This window comes from Thalassophryne amazonica, chromosome 10, assembly GCF_902500255.1.
Source record: "Thalassophryne amazonica chromosome 10, fThaAma1.1, whole genome shotgun sequence".
NCBI classification, from domain to species: Eukaryota; Metazoa; Chordata; class Actinopteri; order Batrachoidiformes; family Batrachoididae; genus Thalassophryne; species Thalassophryne amazonica.
In genome coordinates this window covers 6,937,673-6,962,240 of record NC_047112.1, presented here as the reverse complement: position 1 = coordinate 6,962,240, position 24,568 = coordinate 6,937,673, and the positions used below count along the sequence as shown (strand labels likewise).

Sequence of the window (24,568 nt, the reverse complement as noted above, 5' to 3'; positions counted from 1 at the left end):
TACAACTGAACGTTGAGAAACATTGTTCTTAAACTATTGAACTATTTTTTCATGCAGTTGTTCACAAAGCGGTGATCCTCGCCCCATCTTTGCTTGTGAATGGCTGAGCCTTTTGGGGATGCTCCTTTTATACCCAATCATGACACTCACCTGTTTCCAATTAACCTGTTCACCTGTGGAATGTTCCAAACAGCTGTTCTTTGAGCATTCATCAATTTCCCAGTCTTTTGTTGCCCCTGTCCCAGCTTTCAAAATATTTCAAAATGAGCAAATACGAGGTCTGTTAGAAAAGTATCATACCTTTTTATTTTTTTCAAAAACTATATGGATTTGAATCACGTGTGATTACATCAGCCAAGCTTGAAACCTCGTGCGCATGCGTGAGTTTTTTCACACCTGTCGGTTGAGTCATTCACCTGTGGGCAGGCTTTGAGTGAGCACTGGTCCACCCCTCCAGTCGGAATTCCTTTGTCTGAGAACTTGCTGAGAGACTGACGCTTTGCTTGATCAAAATTTTCAAAATCAAAATCCAAGTGGACATCATTCGAGAAATTCAGATGGTTTTCTGTGAAAATTTTAATGGCTGATGAGAGATTAAGGAGTGTTACTATCGCTTTAAGGATGGCCCACAGTGCTGGACGGCGTGCCGCGCCCCGAGCCGCCGTCGCCAGCCTGTTTCAAGCTGAAAACTTCCAAATTTAAGACTCTGTTGACCCAGGACGTCATGAGAGAGCAGAGAAGTTTCAGAAGAGGTCGGGATCAGCAGTTTATCCGGACATTCCACTGTTAAAGGAGATTTTGTAATGAAAGAGGTGCAGACGGATTCGCGCGTCGGCACCCAGCCGCTCATCGTGCGGAGGCACAGGAAAACACCTCCGTTTTGGAAACCATTCGTAAGATTCAGGCGGCTTTCGATGGCTTTCAGTCGAGTGAGTATCCGAGAAATTGTTTAACAGCTGGGCATGTTCCAACTTGTCCTGTAAGGCTTCCAACGGAGGTGTTTTCCTGTGCTGCCGCGCGATGAGCGGCTGCGTGCCGACGCGCGAATCCGTCCGCACATCTTTCATTACAAAATCTCCTTTATCAGTGGAATGTCCGGATAAACTGCTGATCCCGACCTCTTCTGAAATTTCTCTGCTCTCTCACAACGTCCTGGGTCAACAGAGCCTTAAATTTGGAAGTTTTCAGCTTGAAACAGGCTGGCGACGGTGGCTCGGGGCGCGGCGCAGTGGGCTGTCCTTAAAGCGATAGTAACACTCCTTAATCTCTCATCAGCCGTTAAAATTTTCACAGAAAACCACCCGAATTTCTTGAATGGTGTCCACTTGGATGTGTCTCACAGTTTCTGAAAAAATTTTGATCAAGCAAAGCGTCAGTCTCTCAGCAAGTTCTCAGACAAAGGAATTCCGACGGGAGGGGTGGACCAGTGCTCACTCAAAGCCTGCCCACAGGCGAATGACGCAACCGACAGGCGTGAAAAAAACTCACGCATGCGCACGAGGGTTCAAGCTTGGCTGATGTAATCGCAGGTGATTCAAATCCATATAGTTTTTGAAAAAAATAAAAAGGTCCGTTACTTTTCTAACAGACCTCGTATTTGCACAAAAACAAAAAAGTCTATCAGTTTGAACATTAAATATCTTGTCTTTCTGGTGTATTCAATTGAATATAGGTTGATGAGGATTTGTAAATTATTGTATTCTGTTTTTATTTACATTTCACACAACATCCCAACTTCACTGGAATTGGGGTTCTAAGTAACCTTTATTTGTATAGTGCTTTTCACAGACAGTAGTCACAAAAGTGCTTCAAAGTGGTGAATATATATAAAAGATACAGTCAAATACATAATATAAAATGCATAAAATGCAGCAACACAGCATGGGGTTAGTTTGAACTCGAATGCTTGCTGAAACAAATAAGATTTAAGGTGCTTTTTGAAGGCATCCACTGAGGCCTAATCATTTCAAGCTCGGCCTAAGACACCATGGGACTGAGCTTGACAATATTGCGCAGCTGAAAGAAGCAGCTTTTCACCAGCTGCCTTGAATTGTGTTCTAGTGACATGGCTTTATCAAAGATCAGCCCAAGATTCCTCAGTTTGGTTTTGGCTGAGTGGTTCAGATCACCTAAGTGCTGCTTGATGTGGGAATGGCACTATCCGGGGCAATAATGGGCGTCTCTCTTTTTTCTGGGTTCAGTTTAAAAGCGCAATGACACAAGCATGACTTTGATTTATGCACTAGCACAACCGTTGTCCTGATGACCCATCCACTGTGATCACAGCTGGACGCTGTTCTCTGTTCTCCTGCATGTCACCTTCTCTGTGTTGAACACTTTGTATATAAAATAATTATTTTGCGGTGGATTAATCATTTTCTCTGCAAACTGGCCAGTGAAAATGGCTCTAATCACTTGCTGAATCACAGAAAAAGCTTCAGCTGGTGTCGTTCACATGCGCGCACCTAATGAGTTGGATAAAGCATTTTTAGCCGTCTACAAAGGTAATTATTTGTCATGTTTACATTGTCATGACTTGGTAAAACAGTTGCGTGTTCTTTCCTTCTTGTGTGCAACTGTCAAAGTATGTTTATAACAGATTTAACTTCTTGTTATAATCGTTCAGACGAGCTGCGCTCTGATGCGATCTGCTGATGTCACCACTCGCTCTGTTCCCTTCTTCTTTACTCCACTTGACGAGCTGCACATTGTGTTGGTGATTAGATCACGCCACGTAGCACGACACTTGTGCGTGAAAGATTTTTTTGAACATTTCAAAATTCTCTGTGTGCAACAGCACACGCCCCTCTCATGTTCAGTCTGCACCAGTTAAAGACGAGTTTACTCTCCAGCACGACACAGGTTGTGCTAGTCCGTGAATCAAAGTCATGCTTGGGTCACGGCACCTTAAGGCTGTTGTTGCTTAACCATTGCTTAGTTTGTGTCAAGCAGTTGGTCAAGGAACTCAGTTTGTGAACTTCAGAAGACTTAAACGAACAGTACAACTGAAGATCGTCAGCAAATAGATGTTAGGACACATCACTGAACTGCTGGATTATCTGACCAAGAGGAAGAACATACAACAAAAACAGCAGGGGGCCCAGAACAGAGCCCTGGGGCACACCACATAGCAGGTTACCTGGCTCGGACATAATGTGGTTGACAAACACACTAAAACTCCTACCAGCGAGGTATGAGGAGAACCATTGGAGCACTGGACCAGACAACCCAATCAGATCCTGTAGCCTGTTTATCAGGATCTGGTGGTTGATCGTGTCAAAGGCCAAGGAGAGGTCCAACAAAACCAACACTGTACATCTCCCCGAGTCGGCAGACATCAAGATGTCACTGGACACTTTCAATAGAGCAGTTTCTGGGGAATGGTGTTTACAGAACCCCGACTGAAATGTGTTGTAGATGTTGTGTGACTCTAAGAATGATGTAAGTTGTACAGAGACCACTTTTTCCAACATTTTGGTCAAGAAGGGAAGTTTAGATATTGGCCTAAAGATCTTAAGTTCTGATTGGTCCAAGTTTAGTTTCTTAAGTTTTGGTTCTACAACTGCATGTTTGAAGGTGTTAGGAAACACACCAGAAGAGAGCGACAAGTTAAACATTTTGGTCACTCATGGTCCAATTGTGTCAAAGATATTCACAAACAGTATGAATGGCAATATATCTGCAGAACCGGAGGGTTTCATTTTGGCCACCAGTGTTGAGATGTCTTCAAGACACACAGGATTTTACTCTCCAGTTTTGGGGGGCATTAAAGACCAAGCTAAAGTGGAGCCCGTGTTGGCAATCCCTGGTTCAGACGGAGTTTTAAATGGCATTACATGATTGGGAGCAGCTGTTTTATTTGTGCATCTGTGGCTCGTAAATCAAATGCTTGGCTACCAAAGGTACCATTGGCTTGAAACAGTCACTCATATTCATACAATTCAATTTTATTTATTTATATGGCCTCAAACCACAACATAAATTGGCCCAAGGTACTTCACAGGGGTGAGGTCCAACCTTATCAACCCCCCAGAGCAAGCACATAGGGAAAAGGAAAACCTCAGGAAAAAACCTCAAGCAGACCAGAATCAGAGGGGTGACCATCTGCTTTGTCCAAACTACCAATGACAAAATTCATACGGTACAGTGCATCTGGAAGGTATTCAGAGCACTTCCCTTTTTCCACATTTCATTATGTTACATTTTCTTATAATAACAACATGAAATAAGTTTTTTTAAATTAATTGTTACAAATTTATTCAAAATAAAAAACTAAGAAATCACTAAAGCTGAGAGGAACTGATGTGTATGTTAATGAACGCCTGACAAAAGAAAAAAAAAAAAAGGCGACATAGGAAACAACTAAAAATACAACCGACTTGGACGAGGAACTGTAAAGTGATGATTAAGTTAAATGGATCTCCGGAGGAAGATAAAATCTTAGTGGTAAGAGAGCTTGCGGTCTTGGAAAAATTTAAGTGATGAGTATTGTTGTTCGTTTATTTCGGGTTATGTATGTGCTGTTAAATGAACTTGGGTATAAACAGTTCTGGTAAATGACTTTCATATTATGTGTGTGTTTACACATGTGAATCAAGCAGAGCCAGTGCCATGGCTCTGGCTCTGGCATTGCTTGATTAAGTACAAGAGATCAGTAGGCATATGGACCAAAGGGAAATAGTAATAGGTTTATTTATTGATCTGAGAAAGGCTTTTGATGCAATAGATCACAACATATTATTTCAAAAGATGGAACTGTATGGGATCAGAGGGGTGGCTTTGAACTGGATTAAAAATTACTTACAAAACCGGAAACAGTTTGTTAAAACTTGGGGACTGCTGCTCTTCTTATCTGGACATCGTTTGTGGGCTTCCTCAGAGTTCTGTGTTGGGACCAAAATTATTTATTTTGTACATTAATGACTTATATAACGTTTCGGATCTGGTTAAGACAGTTCTGTTTGCAGATGATACCAATCTGTTTTGTTCAGGAGAAAATCTGCAGGAATTATTGCCCGATTTACATATTGGAATGATGAAATTAAAGAGATGGTTTGATATAATAATAAATTATCACTAAATTTGTCTAAAATCAAAATCATGTTATTTGGGAATTACAATGAAGACATACAAACTCAGTTAAATATACAAGAGGTAATCATAGAGTGTGCCAAAGAAAATAAGTTCTTAGGTGTTATTATTGATGAATTAATTGCAAAGCTCATATTCAATATATTCAAAAGAAAGTCTCAAAAAGTATTGTGGTACTAAATAAGGTAAGGCATGTTCTTGATTGCAAAGCACTTCATACTCTGTATTGTTCATTGGTTGCTCTCTACTTGGCTTACTGTGCTGAAGTATGGGGCAACAATTATAAAACCACACTGCAATCATTATTCATTCTTCAAAAAAGAGCTTTAAGAACAATTCATAATGTTGGTTATCAAGATCACAGCAATTCATTGTTTATTAAATCTAAAATATTAAAACGTCACGATATGATTACGTTTAAAACTGTGCAATTAAGGAATAAAGTGAAAAATAAGCAACTGCCCCTCAGAATTCAAGAATTTTTTAAGGAGAGAGAGGGAAAATATAATTTAAGGGGCTTGTATCATTTTCAAATTGCTGGCACTCAGACAACCAGGAAAGGCTTTTGTGTTTCTATTTGTTACCCTAAAATATGGAACAATCTGTCGAAGGAACACATATCCAAATGTCAATTAGTTTAAACGCCAATATAAGGAAATGATGTTCTCTGAATATGTGAAAATTGTCAAATACTATGATTGAAGAACTATATTACTGTTGATTAAAGTATGGACAATTAAGTTATTAATTTTTTTTTTTTTTTTTTTTTTTTTGGATTATGCGATGTGTGCTGTTATTGGTGTGGATATGATGAGGAATTTGAGTTTATTGATTATTTTAAGATGTGTATGCTCACTTTGTTTTGTTTGGTTTTGCTGTGATAAGTAAAAGTTACTGAGGTAAAAGGGGCAGGTGTATATGGGTGATTCTTTAACTACGGGCACTACTGGCCTTGTAAATGTAATTTCCACCACACCATTGCCTTACAATATAAAGTGCCTTGGGGAAACTGTTTGTTGTGATTTGGCACTATATACATGTGCTCTGATGTCACTGTTTATCTCCATAGAAACTACCCAAACAATCTTTCATACAAACTGTTTAAAGGGACATTACAGTGTTGTGGTGGAAATTACGGCAACAGTGTGGGTCAACTACATTTTGTTTAAAAAAAATCATAACAGTTGTATGACATTGAACACCCCAATTATGTTTTGATTATTTTACTGATATTTTATTCAGAGATATTTTAAAACATTAGAAAAAACGTTTCTTTACCATTCATTTTTATCATTGAAGATCAAAAGTCTGGGTGTGGGACAAGCACAAAACGGCAATATTTGCATATAATGATGCTGAAAAAAGGTGAAAAAGTCATCATAGACTACTAGAACAAATTCCTTAACACACTTTCATTGTAAAGATAACTATAAAAGTGGGAAATTTCCCCTTTTTTCTGTTTTTCATACAATATGATCAAATGACATAATAAGTGCCCGTAGTCTAAGAATCACCCATATAAGCTTTGCTTCTACCTACACCCTTTCGGTTGCATGGGTTGACTTGCTGAGAAATCAGTTGTTTTATTTTATTGCAAAATGCCGAATAAACTTGAACTTGAACATGTACATAAGCATTCACACCCTTTGCTCAATACCTTGTTGACTTTAGCAGTAATTACAGCCTCCAGTCTTCTTGAATATGATGCCACAAGCTTGGTGCACCTTGGTGCAGAACCATTTTCAGATCTCTCCAGAGATGTTCAATCGGATTCAGGTCTGGGCTCTGTCTGGGCCACTCTACAATCTATGACTCTCCATGGATGGATCAACAATACACTGCAGGTTACTTTGTCAGCCAAGGCTTTACTCATTTCCAGCTAGGCAGATTGGGCCAATGCAGATGAATTAGTGTGACCCGGAATCAAACCCAGGTCTACATATATAACTCACTGTTTGCAAACAAGTTACCAGATAAGGGAGGAGGTTCATTTGCTCATCTTTGAGTAACACCATGTTCAGATCCCATCTGTGGAAACTATCTTCCCATTAGATTCTGAAAAAGTCTTGGAGACACATCATCACAAAACTAGAAGAATGCATCTAACGTCATACGCCGATGATGTATGCTTCTAAAGGTGGAACCGTTCTGCATCTTTAACAGAGCTTGACAATGCAAAACATTTTGGAAATTAACTAATCAGGTGTGTCTCTGTGGAATTCGACAGGTGGGTTGACTCTTTGCCAAAATTTATAAAAGGTAACCACAGCAGCTGTTGTATTTATTCCTGTGAATCAGTGAAGCTTTTGTCTGAGCTACTGGTACATTGACAACAGAAGTGATGACATACAGTCTTTCTGCTTTTGGTGGCTTTGGTACGCACTTCTCCCTGCTGGAATGACAGCTATCTGAAGAAAGAAGGAAGCTGGTAATTGAGGTTTTCGCTGATGAATACGGGTGACAGAGGCTGTTGACAGAAGCGAGGGTGTGGTGTGGCATCATGGCTGTTTTCGAGGTTGACTGAGGAGCTTTTGACTGTAATCAACAGCGTTGATTTGAAGGAGAAAAAAACCAGGACAAGAGTTAAGTCAAACATTTGTCATGTACTTTCACCTTGGCTTTTTGTATTTTTGCTGTAATACCGAATGGTAAATGGATGACATTTCTATACTAGGGGATGTGATCATTATTGTGTTTTAATTCTGACCACTAGATTTCTGTAATGGCAGCTAAATATGTGGTAAAATACTAAAGAATGCAGTAGTGCACACTCCTGTCCAGTTGGTGGCAGTAATGCACTACTAGGTTCTCAATAAATGCTACAAAAGTAGAAGAGAAGGCAACAAAAATCTACATGGAAAGTCCAAGAAGTTAAACGGCATCCTTTCAGTTCAATTCAATTTCATTTATATAATGCCAAATCTCCAAACAACGCTGGTTTCCCCACAGTACTTGGCAAGAGCAAGTACCTAAATTAGTGGACCAGGCGCATCACTACCACCACAACAATACAAATAATAATAATGAAAAAGTAACAAAAGTAAACTATATCCAAATTCTTTTTTTTTTTTTTTTTAAGAAGTCACTCACAGACTCATCTTCAACTGCTTATCCAAGATCGGCTACCCATAAATGTGACTTTATCCATATTTACAATTTTTTTTTTACAATTAGCACCCCTGGACTTCTTGACCCTAAAAATGTGTATTTAGTCAGAGGCAATCAAGATCGTAGGTCATCCAGAAGCTCAGATATAGAAAAAAAAAGTCTATATTAAGGTGTATTTTTACAAATCCAAGATGGCTGCCATGGTAGCTTTGGGGAAATTGGCTGTTGCATGCACATTCCAAAAATGTATTGCTAATCTCCATAAAATTCCAATGAAATTATGTAATGAAACTGACTATATAGGTGCTAATCGAAAGTTTTAAAACAAAAGTACTGAGCACTTGTGATGAGAACAGTATTTACATGGTTACTATGTCCTCTGACTGCATGAGTACAGAAATAAACCTTGACCTGATGCAACCTCATTAATACTGCCATACCTTTTTATGTATGTGCATGCACTCCACAGGCCTGTGCAACAGAGGTATGTGGGGCTACCGCTTTTAACACTTGATTGTGCTATACAAGAATAAACTTGCATCTTTAAAACAAAAGCCTACAGTGCATGACTGCACTGATGGGAATGCAAGTACGTGACACTGTTAAGGCCTCGCTTACGTTTATTCTTGATACATGGGAACCTCGGATGACGATTCATTTCTGTCTATCAACACAACGGAAAGACATGAAAAGCCTCTCAGCCACACCACAGCAAACCGCAAGGAGATCAATGCGATGATACCGAAATCCTCCATTTGTCTGCCCGCCCATCCAACTACCGCTCCTCAATCTATTCAACCATCCAACCAACCATCCTTAATAAGAGATGCAGATCATTCATTAATTAATTTAAAAGTTTTATTAATAAAAATGACCAAACACTCAGTTGGTTTAATCACAAACTGAATACTTAGGTTTTGGACTCTCCTCATAACAAAGAAAATAAATATGTTTCTAAGCCTGCTGCCTGAAATTAAACATTTGGCAAAATTTCTAATCAATTAACAATTAATGACGCTATAGTAGAACTGAACAAGGACAATATATGAACCTGCATATCTGAGGCCAAAGACAAACTTGCCCACTGTCTTAGTGAGGTGATCTTGTGTACCCAGTGTCACCTTGATACACCACATCTTTATGTCACCAATAAAAGAGTTCATAGAGTCTGCCCCCTGGTGGCACAATCAGAGTTCAAACGTGTCCAAAGTGACACGTCTGAAGTCTTAGTGAGGTGACCTTGTGTAAGGAGAGGGCGATCTGACTTAAAATTAACACAGTATCGTTCACTGTTTGGACAGTGAGTGTATTATATCACGGTATCACCAGTTTTACTGGACTGTTTTCATTATGAAATCTGCTCCTTCAGAGTTGAAATCTGGGTGGAAAAACTTAATGAACCAAATATTTCTACAGTTTTATGTGTTTAAAAGAGCTGTCACTGTGTTAACTGTGAAATGAGACAGCAGTGCAAAAAAATCTGGTTGTTAAGTTTAACCATTTCTATTGTGCATGTAACTGGTGCGCAGGTGCGCGTGTGCTAAAAATAAAAGGTGTGCAGCACAAAACACGGAGGGAAGCACCAACGACATCTTGTAGGAAAGGAGCTTCCCTCCGTGTTTTGTGTTGTGCAGCGCTTTTTTTTTTAAGCGCGCACACACACAAAACATGGAGGGAAGCACCAACGACATCTTGTAGGAAAGGAGCTTCCCTCCGTGTTTTGTGTTGTGCAGCGTTTTTTTTTTTAAGCGCACACACACACACACCTGTGCTCCAGTTATGTGCCTTGCGTGCCAAATTTCACCTCAATACACAAAGTATTTGTCAAGATATCGCAGACGCAAAGTTCAAGAGACTCTGTCTCTGTTCAATGAAAGTCAAAATACGCACATACACAACATACACAACTGTGTAAAATGTACAGTCCTATTGCATCACTGTGTAGTGATTGACCGGCTTTAGTGAGGCGGTCTCGTGTACCAAGTTGATGCACAAAGTCTTTGTCAAGCTATCACTGATCCAACATTTCTGATACTGGGCCGCCTAGTGGCCACACATAAAACTCAAACATGCTCAACACTGAAGTTATTTGAGGTTTTAGTGAGGTGACGTTATGTACCAAATTTCACTTTGAGACACAAAGTCTTTGTCAAGATATCAGGTACACATCAGCCGCACACACACCAACTTCAGTGACACGGGTAAAACCACGTACACAACCAGACCAGTGCCCACCTGCTTTAATATTTCTCATTGTTCAGTTTGCATTTTTTCTAAATTACTGGTCCATAGATGACTACGATCAGTTAGATTAGTAAATTTATTATATTTTTAGCAATTATCAACCTGAAACAGACCCAATCAAAGCATGCAGGCACTACTGCCATTACAGACACACCAAGTACAGTGAAATCAAGAACTTTAAGAATTTTAAGATTAGTAAATTTATTATATTTTTAGCAATTATCAACCTGAAACAGACCCAATCAAAGCATGCAGGCACTACTGCCATTACAGACACACCAAGTACAGTGACATCAAGAACTTTAAGAATTTTAAGATTAGTAAATTTATTATATTTTTAGCAATTATCAACCTGAAACAGACCCAATCAAAGCATGCAGGCACTACTGCCATTACAGACACACCAAGTACAGTGAAATCAAGAACTTTAAGAATTTTACAAAGGGGAACTTCTGCATCCTCTAAACCTGGAATGCAATTCTTCTCACCCTAGAGATGACCGTTGCATCACTGAGTGATGGACTGAGAAGCCAACCAAAGTGCTTAAGACGAACATGGGAGAGGAGATGTGATGAAATAGTGATACTGAAAGAGCGATGTGAACAGAGATAGGACAGCTTGAGCAATACCTTTCCATTTATCACCGCTCGATTCCCCTCTGAATGAGAGGTTGGATAGAAACCACAGAGGTGTCACTCAGCTCGCAGTAGTTCATCCCCTCCAGCGTCATGTGAACTTGCAAATATGAGAGGCGGGCTGCACAAGTGTGGACCCCCCCCACCCCCGCCCCAAACAAACACACACAGGCATAATAATCAGCACAACTACGGTTCAAAGAGTTCAAACAATGAACGCTTTCAATGCTGTAGTGAAATTCAACTGGAAACGGTTCCGTCAAGAACGAAAGCTCCATTTAAAATTTCCCCCGAAGCCTGGACATGAAATTTGTATTTCTTTTTGTGAAAACCTCAAAAACAAACGGCGGCAGACACATTGAAGCCCTCTTCAGTTATTCAAGCAGCTACACTGCAGGCAACTTCTTGCCATTAAAAATGCCGTTTGTCAATCCGGCATCAAGCTTACGGCAAAGTTCTCTGTATTGTTCTCTTCAAGCATGACGGGGCCTTTCCGAAAGAGATAATTGCACGATATCTGGTTGGCAATACTTCGTTGTAACTTCCATCTCATGTCCAAAAATCTTCATGTTTCCATTTGATGTTCTAAAACCAAAGAGTTGACAAGTTCAAACACACCGACTTCTAATTTTATAGTCACAAAAATACAAGTCGGAATATTTTCTGCCATTTAGAAACACCAATTAGTAGTTTCATAACCTAAACCTAGTGAAGTCCAGGCATAATGTACATCGTTTGTTCCAATTCAAAGCAAACGAAGGAATGCGCAGACTGGGTGATCAGTCAATCTGTCAACTAGCCATGAGATTATGGAACGTTGGCTGCCGCACTGTAGTAACAGCAACCCAAACTCCATGAGACCTCTTTAGATGTCACTGACTGAAAATCACCTTTCATCTTCTGCTACTTTGTGCTAAGAGCATAACGGATGACAAAAATTGTGAGTTGGAGTGAATCAAGGTTCTTAGTCATGGATTGGATCTTGTTTTTTTTAGAATTAGCAAATGAGCAGAGACAAATACATTTGGCACAAGCTGGGAAAAGTTGTCCTTGTTGCGGTTTACTGGGGTGTGGCCATTGCTATGCACAGCCAACTACTTGAACCTATTGGTAGGAGTTAACAAAACAGTGAGGATTAGAGTTCATCCAAAGGACACGGGTGACTTTAAAAGCAAAAATACTACCTCTACTGCTAAACTCAGACATACCAAACATTATTGCAGATTCTACAACATACATGTACTTATTGAAAACATATACAATCCCTCTAAAAAGCATGAAAATATTGCCTTCAAATCCCCTCTAGTCCACAATACAACAATGAACAGGTACAACAATGAAATAAACCAAGATTGCGCAAATACATAAGTATTTGTGAAAAAAATGGCCACCATAGTCGACCAAGAAGTACCATTGTGACAAATTTAGTGCTTGTATCACAAAATGAGAGATTCTTATGATGTACACTGCACTTGTGGTCAGATTGAGCTTCTGAGGACCACTCAGGCTCTCAACCTGGGCAGATAGAGCTCCTTAGCCTAGTCAGTAAATCCATCTAGGTGAAGGGGGGCACCTGAGCAGCATTTTTATAAATCCACGAGGCATCATCACTGAGCAACAGCCCCGAAATGTCAATACAATGGATGCACACAAAAGCCATAAGTGTTGGAGCAGTATAACATTACCTGTGTGTGCAGCCTACGGCCTGTTTACGACAACTCTGACAGCTCCACGCACCGCTCACTTTCATTCAAGAATTTCTGCTGAAAGTTACTCGTTTTGTTTTCACATCGAGTGAAACAGCTCCTACTGGACCACCGCAGGGAAACACCTCGTCACCTTTGCAGCATCGGGTCATTGCGTCTCAAATGAATGCATCAATAAATGCACACATGCTTTGCGCGCATGGAACATATGAAGCCCATCTGCATTTTGAACCCCCCGCCCCCCACCGCCTGGGTTCCTCACTCCTATCCCAAGGGGTTGCAAAGATAAATGAGCTCACGTCAGACACAAAGACTGACAGGAATAATGATAAATTACATATATATTAGCACACAGCCTGAAGACACGCTCGTCTCACGTGTAGCCACACACATCTGCACGCAGGCCCCACACGGTTTATAATTCTCTCGCACTTAAACTGCAAAATGTAACAGTAAAAAAAAAAACAAAACCCCTAAAAAACCTAGAGTCAGCTGAAATGCACAAGCACACTTGATGAGAGGTTTTCCCACTCGATGAGGAAAGCGACAATGCTGAGCTCAGTGCCAGTCACTTCCTATCCAAGGAGGTCAGAGGTTAAACACTCTTCAGGCTCTTTAAGCTCAGCCGCAGAAAGGGAGACAGAAGAGAGGAATCGCCTTTTGTAACCCAACTGTCTTCCTCTTGTTAGTGATCTTTACTCTTTGAACTACACGTTTCCAAGCACAACAAAAACCACAACACTTCCAGCTTTTTTTTTTTTTTTTTCTATCTTTGCCAACCTTGAACAAACTTGGTATACATCGTAGTTACATCCCTCTTTGGTACCAGATTTGAAATTGAGATCCAGTCTTTTGAACTTTTCTAAAATTTCATTACAATTTTTGACATTCTTGACAGTATGTGGTACCTCTGGAGTATTCAAAGTCTCAACAGCTTCAACCATGTTCAAATTTCTATAAACAGGGCATTCCTTGTGACTACGACTTGAAACTTGTTTGATCGCACTCCATCGGGGTAAGAATCTGAAGCCAAAGCAGCTTTGTGGTTTTTGTTCAAAGTTGAACAGCTCAAGCTCCATTCTTTCCTTTTCCAACTGGTAGCTAAATCTGCACTTGTTTTGGATCATGGGTGATCATGGTAGAATGGTGCCCTGTGGAATAGGTATGAAAATGACCTAAAAACAGGCCTCAACAGGAAGACTTATCCACTCAGCACTGGCAAGTGAATAGTGCTATTGGACTAGTGCACTGTGCTTCCAATTTGCATGATGTGGCAAGTTAATCTTCATGCCCATTTAGAATGAAATCTGGTCAAAAATCAACATAATTCAGTGAAGTTTCTGGGTTTTTTATTGACTGGTATAGGATAAATTAATGAGGAAATGTGCAATAAATCTGTGCATCTGAGTGAACAGCCAGGCAGCGCTGCTTCTGAGTTCAGCACAGAGCAAAGTGCATTTTTGTACATCAACACACTGCTTTGCATTCAATGTGCAACAAGTATATTGTATTTACACAGATCAAGAGTGTGCGTTAGTCCCTCAACGTTTGACAACGTGGCGCTGATACTATAGTGATTACAGCGCACCCGCAGTGAAAGTTGGACTGATAGGATCCGATCATCCTGATGTTACACAGAGCAGAGTCACCATCATAACTGGGAAAAAGTAGGTCCTGTGTAGGCCCTCAGCTCAGTTGCCAAGACTATACCCATGTACAGCTGGGTTGGCTGAGACAATGTAGATTAATTGATTGACATACAGGTAGCATGAGCAGGATTCACATTCAGGTCTACATATTGCAGGCTGTCTCCTCTTACCAACACAGCTACCTGCTTGACACATGATCATAACAATGACGTGAAAAGCCATGTGAACAAACAGTAATACAAAGTAAGGTGGGTTACATACGGGAAAAGAAGAAGGGGATAAGCAGTGACCCCTGGGGTACTCCTGCATTGAAAGAAATCACATCAGGTGATGAATTCTGCAAGTAGATGATAACCTACACCCCGCTGACGTCTGGTCATATTTCATGCATGACATCCCATCCATGTTATGTACTAACACATCATGTAGGCACTGTTGTCCACCAACGCTCTTCAAAGATAACCAAACGGTTCGTTGTTTTGTCATGTGACTCTTTTTTTTGTGTTGACAGGGAATGACATAGAAGACTTTGAGAAAGACCACAGGCCCAGGTGTATGACTGCCACTGTTGTCTCAGCAGCACTCAGTCAGCAAGATCTCCTCGATAATCCTCCACTGTCAGTCAATGGGCTCAAGGGTCTAATCCCACCTGGCTCCAGTTCCTCTTTAAACGGACAAAAACTGAAACTCTGACAGATAACTCCACATATGTGTGTAACTTCACACCCACCGTGGTTAGAATCCTAAACACCCCTGGGCAATGATGACACCTTTAAGCCTAACACAGCTGTAATCAGGTCAGCTCAGTGTTTGATTTATTGGATAATACGCTAATAAGAGACCAAAGGATTCTCTGCAAACGTTGGAATGACTGCACCAAACATATGGTTATGTCAAGAGACTCCACCAACCAAACACCAACACCAACACCAATAGCCACCAACCGAACTTTCGGCTGGTGGCTGTTGGTGTTTAGGATCCCAGCAACCAGAAAAGGCCAAGCAGGCTCCGATGTATCAGCTGGCTGCTGCAGATAGAGGACTACTTTTAGTATATTAGCTGTCATTTTTGTCAAAACCAGAGGGGCGACTGTTTTGAGACTGGCTATAAATTCTATGCCAAGATCTGATCGATCCAATTAAACATCACAAAAAGAACTGCATCTGCATCCTCTTTGATGACAGTTCTGGTCCTTTGCCATGAAATAAAACACAAATCTAAAAGGTTAAGTGCTTGAATGTGAGCATCCACTTTGTCCCACCTGGAAGGACACAGCCCACAATTATCTTAGCGAGGTGGTCTGCCACGTTTCCAGCTATTTAAAAGCATACAATAAGCAACGCGAGGCTGTCAACTGGACTCCTTACAGCTGATAAGTGTTTCACTGCAGACACAATGACTGGCAATCAGATATACACACGCTACACTTGTGTTAAGGTATGTAGATCAGGAAGTACGTCTTTTCAAGAATTTAAAGGAATTACATGAATAATATATGACAGCAGGCTACATTAAATGTAACGCAGGATATTCTGGTTGGCAAAAATTGTGAAAAAACACATGAACACATGAACATTTCCAGGTCACTAAATATGTCTTGGACTTTGTTTGTCAATTAATATAGAAACATAAACAGTATGGCACTGTATGGTAAAGCTGAGTCAGGTAGTTCTCAAAAACTGAGTAACCATACTGGAAGGAGACAAGTGAGGGAAGCCACCAAGATCCCCAGACAACCTTGACGAAGTTCTAAGCTTTTGTGGCTATGGTTGGAGAAACTGTGCTCCATCCAAATGGTGCAAAGTGCAACTTTTGTCTGTTATACAGCATTATGATGAATTGGTATAGAGGAGGAAAATATTAGCTACAGTTTGCCAGAAGGCACATGGGAAACTTGAACCTAGATGTGATCTGTTTTCCTTCCCTTCTACACTCCAACATGAAGCTGTGAATGGAGATGCAACAGGTAAATGTTGCATCTACATTCTTCTCCATAATTCTTTCAGCATTAACATGAGGGTCTTTGTGGCTCCCCTCACTAGTCTCCTTCTAGGACGGTCACTCAATTTTTCAGAACTGCTTGCTTGACACAGATTTCCCATACAGTATCATACTGGTTGTTTTTATTAATGACTGATGTAAATGAAGTCCAAGAAATATTCATGCATTCATCCCGACTTGTCTAAAAAAAACTGGTTGTAAAACTGATGATTTAGTCCTTATATTTAGGTTAATTTGCCCCAGTTCAAATGTGTTTGGAATGTGTGGCAGGCTTCAAATGCAGAAATGGACATGTATTATCAAATGAAATGAAGTTGACCAACAAAACATGAAACATTATGGGTTCATATGGTGTGGAATAAAAAAGAAATCAAACTAAATGGAAGAATTACTGGTACTGTTTTTTTTTTTTTCTGCATTTTTTACATCACTGCAACTTTTTCTGATTTGGGGCTGTCAGATGTTCAACAATTAATCCTACAATATAAGCAACTAAACATAACAGGCCTGTAATTTTCTAACAGGGTCAGGTCAGGGATCAAGTGACGATGCTGCACATTACTAAAACCTGACTGGGAACACCCCCAGGAAGACCAGCAAATTTACCTGCCACAGCCAGACGACACGTGGGTGCCCACAGGTAAGAAGACCAACATGGCAGGGCCCACTCTCCAAAAAAAATAAATTGTACCTGCAGACCTGACTCACCACTTCGGTCGGGCGGAAATACTTTGGGTCCACTGTCACATGCGTCACTCCAGTCTCCTTGCACACACCGATCTCGTCCTCGTCTTTTCCCTGCCACCTGGAAAGGGACACATTTGTGTAGGATTCTAAACAACTGCCAAATTTTTAGTAGTAGTAGTAGTAGTAGTACTACTTGTTAAGGGGAGACACTCTTGTACTACATCATCACTGGCAAATGTACTAAAAGGTTGGTATAATTTTTTCTGTTCTCTTTCTTTTACTTTTGAACTTTTTACTTCTTCATTTTTGCAAAGCTACCTAAGCAGCAGCAGCAGTACTACTACTACTACTACTACTACTTAGTAGTAGTAGTAGTAGTAGCAGCAGCAATAGCAACAGTTTCTTCGTGAGGCAGCTTTAGCCACGCCCTAACAGTTCTCCGGAATTCGGGATAGGTGGGAGGTGATAGCTTTGTTGGTGATGCTGCGGCGGGTAATGTACATATTAGTCTTCTTGTGTAGGTTGTTTAATATTAAAATGTTAATCCTCGATGGTTTAGGAGACTGAAGTAAAATTCAGTTCTTACCATATTCTTACCATAGCACGTTAGCATTAGCAGTGCCGTGCATGGGGATGCACAGTTTACTGAAAAGCGCTTTGTTAAAATGGCAGCTGCTAATGTTTAAATGCTAACAATTTAGCATCAGTCTTATTTTGTTTTCCTCTATTGTGTTTTGTCACTCTTACAGGACTGACTCTTTTGGACCCGCAATGCTTGAAATCATCTTCAGAACAAAGCACGTGGATAACAGAAAAGCCGTTCACTAGCATTAACTGTCCGCGCAAAAGTTTTGTGAGCATTTCTAGTTCAATAGTGAAGTAAAACTGTTTTCTTTTTATTCAAAAATCTTTGTATTTTAAAGACTTTCTGGTCAAGATGAAATACATAAAATACACATGGAAAAAGTGAAATGTATTATGGGAAATGTAGTTGTTTGGTTTCTAGTACTTTTCAACTACAGGCCATGACCTAAGTGGGAGGAGTAACACTGAGTGTGCTTTCAAACCTAACTGTTTGTTTGTCTGGCCTGGACTAGTGACGAAAATGTTACATTTTTACTTTGGTTTGGACACTGGTCACTGGTTAAAGTTGCAGTTTTTGTTTTATGTCATAGCAGCAACTTTTGGTAGTATCAAAGCTATGACTAGCTCTAAAAATACTTTTTACTTTTATTAATATTTTGATGCAACACCACCGCAGACTGGTCAAAACATTTCAGCTCTTTTCTATAAGTACCATATTTTCTGGAGTACAGGTCCCACCGGTCAAAAGAAATTCCTCTTGAAGAGGAAAAAGTACATAAATCATGAGAGATTATAAATCTCACCAGAGTAGGTCACACTCTTTTTCTCTTTGTGGAACTCACTTTTTAACACAGCGTTTTCATGAGGGCGCATTTAACAACGGACAGAAGCTCAGTGTAGCACTTGTGCCCACCACAGCATGCACTGTTATTTATTCCAAAAGTAAACAAAATAGACAAATAAATGCACAATGGACAATAAACTGGATGTTATTTGATGCAGTTTTTGCAACAGAAAATATCAGATGGACACAAATGGAAAACTAAACAGTGGCTTTTTGAAGGAAGCCCACAGCTTGTGGTATGTGCTAAAAGGACTTTTAAATTCCAAAAATAAACAAGATGGTCAACATATGGTGCGTTATTTGATGCAGATGAACACAGCTTGCTGACCTACAGTGTTGGAAACACTACAATAAAATGTGAGTCCATTTGATTTCCCCCCCCCCATCAGCTCTTGAATTCACCATCCAGGATACAAAGAGGTTCTGTGTTGTTGTGGATGCGGCGAAGTGCAGCACCAGTACATGCTCCCAGACTTGACTTGGGATTTTTGTACATTGCTGTCGCGTGTTGGACTGACATTAACAGAAGCTTGAAACGCGCTTGTGTTTGTGTGGGTGTGTACTCACACAATCGTCTTCCCCACACATTCAAAAGCCTTTTCAACAAAGTCTCTGACACTGTGCACTTCCCCTGTAGCTATGACGAAATCCTCTGGCTCATCGTGTTGCAGCATCAGCCACATCGCCTGAAATAGAGACAGACAGACAGACAGACAGGTTAACTCACTGTGAGCTCATATAAACAGCTCTGCAACTCAAACTGGACTCTGCCCAACTCCAGCCTGACAGATGGGAAGTAAACCTATGACCTCTGAACAGGGCATTCGCCTGTACCTCTGTCCTGACGTCATCACAAAGGCTCATGGGATGCTTTCTGTGGGAAAAAAGGACAAAGCGCTCCCCCAGACCCACTGTGCTGCTGGCACACATGAAAATATAGACCACACACACACGCGCACACACACACAGCGATGTGATCAAACAGCCTGAAATGACAGCAGCTGGATGCATCACAACTACAGCTTGATCAATATGGATTTTTTTAAGAACGATTCTGAAACCGATATCAGGATGTAAAACATTTCTGATGCCCATATATACTTTTCCTTCAACAAATTTGGCAGCGCTTCCTAAGATGTTGTTGTGAAGCCCTTATGGCACGAGAAATGTAAGTAAGCCTTGATACATTGTATCCCTGACTGACAAGATCTTCACAGATAATGCAGGAATTCACAACACTGTTCAGTGCTGATGCGACCGGTTTGTTTCCCAGGGACTTGTGAGATCATCATATACAGGGAAGTTGAAAGGCTCCCTACTAGACAAACTATGTAATGACCATATTTTCAAAAGTTGAAGTGTTTCTTCTGCATTGTTTATTCTGGAAAATGATTCTTGTGTTCATATCGGCATATATCGGTAAGCATAACTCTGCAACATTTCCAAAATCCAAACATTTTTCTGAAGTTTATTTTGTAAAAGAATGTTTTAATATCGGCATATTTCGGTAAACATAAATTTGAAACACCATTTCCAACAGCCAAAGCACTTTTCTGTATTGCTTATTATGTAAAATACATCATTTTACACAGGTGTATATCAGTAAACATAACTATACAACAAGATTTCCAACAGCTGAAGTGTTTTTCCTGTATTGTTTGTTCAATAACTAATTTTAATTTTGCAATATATAGTGGGAAATATAACTATGCAACAACACCATTTCCAACAGCCAAAGTAATTTTCTGTATCATTTATTAACTAAAATAAATGATACAGCATATGTATATCGTAAACATAACTACATAACAACATTTCCAACAGGTGCAGCTTTTTTTCTATATTATTTATTTAAAGTATTTCTTAATTTCACCAAATATTTTGGTAAATATATAACTATGCAACACCCTTTCCAACAGCCAAAATAATTCTATATATTGTTTATTCATTACAATAAATTTTATTTCATATTGGCATATTTATCGGTTAACATACTTATGTAACATTTCCAACAGGTGAAGCATTTTTCATTTTTAATTCAATAAGTATTTTTTAATTTCACCAAATATATTTGCAAATATAACAATGCAACACCATTTTCAACAGTCAAAGTCTTTTCTGTATTTTTTATTCATTAAAATATTTTTTTTTTCATATCGGCATATATATCGGTAAACATAACTATGCAACAACACCATTACCAACAGCCAAAGTAATTTTTTTGCATTGTTTATTCTGCAAAAAAAATGTTTTCATATCAGCTTATGTCTGTAAACCTAAATGGGGATATGCCCACAAAATGCGCATATCGGTTGATTTATCGGCTGCACTCGAACCAAAATCAGCAACATTTAAGAGACGATCTACGTCCAGAAACATGAGTCACTATTTGTGATTTGTGCTCTGGAGCGGCACAGCTCTGGCGGCGCTGTGCTCTGCCTGTATGACTCAGGGTAAGCTGATAGTTTGGAGGTCCTGGACGGAGCAGCCAGCGTGGTTTCATAATATTTATGATGAACCGGAGCCAGCAGGTCATGGCCGCTGACCCCTGGCACATCCAGCCTGATTAGATGCGTCACTGGGGACACAAAGGCTGATGGACAACATTAATGTAAGTGAAGGAAAATGACCTCCCCCAAACCCCCAACATAAATTTTACCATTGTTAAAGGTAATATTTCCATTCCTCCGACCCGAGCAACCGCACGGTTCTGATTCTGTGTCGATGTGCTCCGTTGCTGTTATTAAATCTTGATGGATGGAAGAAGAAATTGAACAGCTCTGTCACCGTGTTTCCTTCACACACCTTGTGTGCGCTAACTGTGTTATTGTAATTACAGCCAACACGTGCACACGCCGGCGTCCCTCAAACACACCAACACCAGTGGTGATGGAGCGCTCCTCCTCTGGGAGCACAGGTCGTCCTATCAGGATCGTTCAGGGTCGCCTGACTGCTCAGTGCTGATGGCTCCCCTGAGCCTGACCTTTGACCTCTCACCTCTTTGGCCCCTGATGAACAAACCAGATTCTCACACTGCAACACAAGCCAATAGTGGCACCTCTATGCCTGCCTGACTGACAGCGGAACAAACCAATAGTAGAGCGGATGTTATTTCCCCCCACAGAGGCTGCTTCCAATTGGTTTAAACATCTGTGTTTATATAAAAACCTATTTTTGGTCATATCTGTCCTAATAGTTACAATACGTATGTATAGCGTCAAAAGAATTACAAGAAAAGAGACCAGATTAATAATTCCACAGAAAATGTCTTGTTTATAAATTATTCTTTTCGGCGGCACTGGCGTGACGTCGGTGAGAAGGCAGGACGTGTGGGGAGCCAGAGAGAGGAGATGATCGCTCAGGATTCAAATGCAGTGATGTCGAGATTTAAAAAGTCCATGTCTGATACTTTAATCCATTTCATTCATAACCTGAACTCCTGATCTGAAGGTTCTGATCGAAGCGCATTCCAGCGCTCCTGCTCTGAAAAACATATCAGCACAGAAAGTCTGTGAAAGTCATCAATCAATATCCAGCATCTGCACACATTATTTAATCCGGGGTTATTGATGCAACATCAAGGAAGATCTGGCACAAGCTGATTCTGGGTTGAAACCATTTTCCACCTTGAAAACCAGGTTCTTCTTCAGTTTTCGTGAGTGAGAATCCTGGACACTGAAATGTCATTCAGACCTGAATATGGTAAGAACTGGATTTTACTTCAGTCTTATGAACCATCTAGAAGTAACATTTTGATACGAAATAAACTATCACTTTTATTGATTAAATGAGGAGAAATTCACTGAAAGATGAAGGATTTTTTTCTCTATATGTAAGCTGTGGCCTGTCCAGGGTGAACCCGTCTCTGGGAAAGGCTTCAGCTCCCCGGTGACCCTTAGCTAGAATAAGCAGGTCTGAAAAATGAATGAATCAATTCAACAATCAGCTGTGCTCCTGACATAACCAGACTAACACAACTGAGTTTTAGTAAACTGAATATTCACAACTCTGCTTTCAAAAGAAAGTCATGGGATTGATTCCCACCTGTGGCCTTTCTGTGTGGAGTTTGCATGTTCTCCCCATGTCTGCGTGGGTTCTCTCCGGGTGCTCCGGCTTCCTCCCACATCCAAAGACACGCAGGTTAGATGAACTGGAAACTTAAAACTGTCCGTAGGTATGAATGTGCTTTTTTCTATATGTGGCCCCGTGACAGACTGGTGTCCTGTCCAGGGTGTTACCCTGCCTCACGCCGTATGACTGCTGGGCTCCAGCCTCTCTGTGACCCTTAATTGGAGTAAGCGGTTAAAGATGAGTGAGTTAGTGCTTTCAAAATTTAAAGGTGAAGTTCGTTTTGATATTTTTTTTTTGTTTGTTTTGCAATTTCTGCCAACACTATAATTTTGTCCTTTTATGTCACCAATGTGATGAAAGGTCACTTTTCTGGGAAACAATTTAGGATTTGACCCACACGATAAAAAACTACATTTCCCAGCATGCTGTTTGGGGGTAAAATGCCACTACTGTGTTATATATAGTAACGTTAGTATGATGGAGTCCAAGAACCACAGCAAGCATTCAATTGTGGCTTAAAGTGCTTAAAAACGAGGTGAAATGGAAACAGAAAGCCAATGACAGAAACCGTTAATAAACACGGGTGACCAGAGGACCAGCTGAAAACCTGAAATATATTTCACACAAATATTTTGCTGGATATCTGCTGGACAGATACAGGAACACTCACACAGGTCTGCTGCATCAACTGTCTACACTATGAATAGTTAGAATTATAGAACATTTTGACTTGGTTTGCCAAAATGAGTCAGTGGGGAACATAAGGTTTGAAGATGTATTTTTCCTTATCAGAAATTCAGAATTGCCACTTTCCAGCAAATACAGCATGAACTTTGAACCTCGCGCATTCGCACATGCACTTTCTCATTCAAGTTCTCTGCAAAGTCACATTTACCATAAAATCCCCTGCAAAATAAACACTTTACTAACAATAAAATTACCTGTAATTTGTGACTAACCACAGAAATAAAGGTACTTTATATTAACCAGATTTCAACACAAAACAAATTTTGTCAATTTCATGCAAAATTGTGAGGGACGACAACTTTAACATTGGAAAGTTTATAATTCACATTGACCAAATTTTTATTTATTTCTTTGTAACCGGTTTGGGTTGTGATATGAGGACACTCTACCTGATGCTGCCAATAAACAAACAAATGAATAAATAAATAAAAAATATATAAACCCTATGGCTGCTGGGGGTAATAAAGTTTAATAATTTTTAATGTAAAAATTGATTAATGAATTACAATATGGTGAAAATTAGTAAAGCTTCTGTTAAAAATCGTTAAATTAAAATTGTTAAAGCTTCTGTACACAAGAAAATGTCATTGACACACGGTCATGTGCACGTACCGAATGCGTTTCTATATCCTCCTTCCAGCCTGATGACCAACAGAGAATAAAAATCCTTAACACTCATTTTCACCTTATTAAATTTGTGGATCTTCTTTTTTCTATTATTCTAATTTGAATAATTTTTTTGGTTTCTCCGGTCAGACGTAAACTCACGTTTGTTTCCATTATCTTCCAAAGTGCAAAATTTGAAGTCGTGAACTGAAAATACACTTAATAGAAATGTGTGTTTTGAAAAACTGAAATATTAAGATAAACTTTTTATACTTGTATGATATGGTTTCTCAAGATTAAAAAAAAAAAATCTTTCTTCACACAACTGGACTGGAAATGTTTTTTTTTCCCAAAATTACAGGTCACATGACATACATAATGTACATGGCCTTCTAAAATACATGGCGCGGTACGTGTGGACAGATTAAGAGACGGAGAGCTTGTTACACCTTATAAGAGATGATGATGACAGCAATATACACAAAACAAAAAATAAATATAAATATTTAACAGAACTTACCCATCTGTCGCCATGACTACTGGATAGGGCTGCAACTAAGGATTATTTTCAAAATTGATTAATCTGGTGATCAT

General features: G+C 39.8%; 1 protein-coding gene across 3 annotated transcripts in view; it reads right to left on the bottom strand.

Moving 5' to 3' along the window:
• Positions 1 to 24,568, bottom strand: part of gmds (GDP-mannose 4,6-dehydratase) — a 357,438-nt gene that overhangs the window by 57,244 nt on the left and 275,626 nt on the right. For 2 of the 3 annotated variants that reach the window (XM_034179365.1, XM_034179367.1), the window contains exons 8-9: positions 19,118 to 19,236; positions 17,143 to 17,239 (exon numbers count right to left, since the gene is read on the bottom strand). In XM_034179365.1, coding sequence (XP_034035256.1) covers positions 17,143 to 17,239; positions 19,118 to 19,236 — 216 coding nt within the window. Of the gene's footprint in view, positions 1 to 17,133; positions 17,240 to 19,117; positions 19,237 to 24,568 lie in introns of all 3 variants that reach the window. The other variant, XM_034179366.1, reaches the window with a different exon arrangement.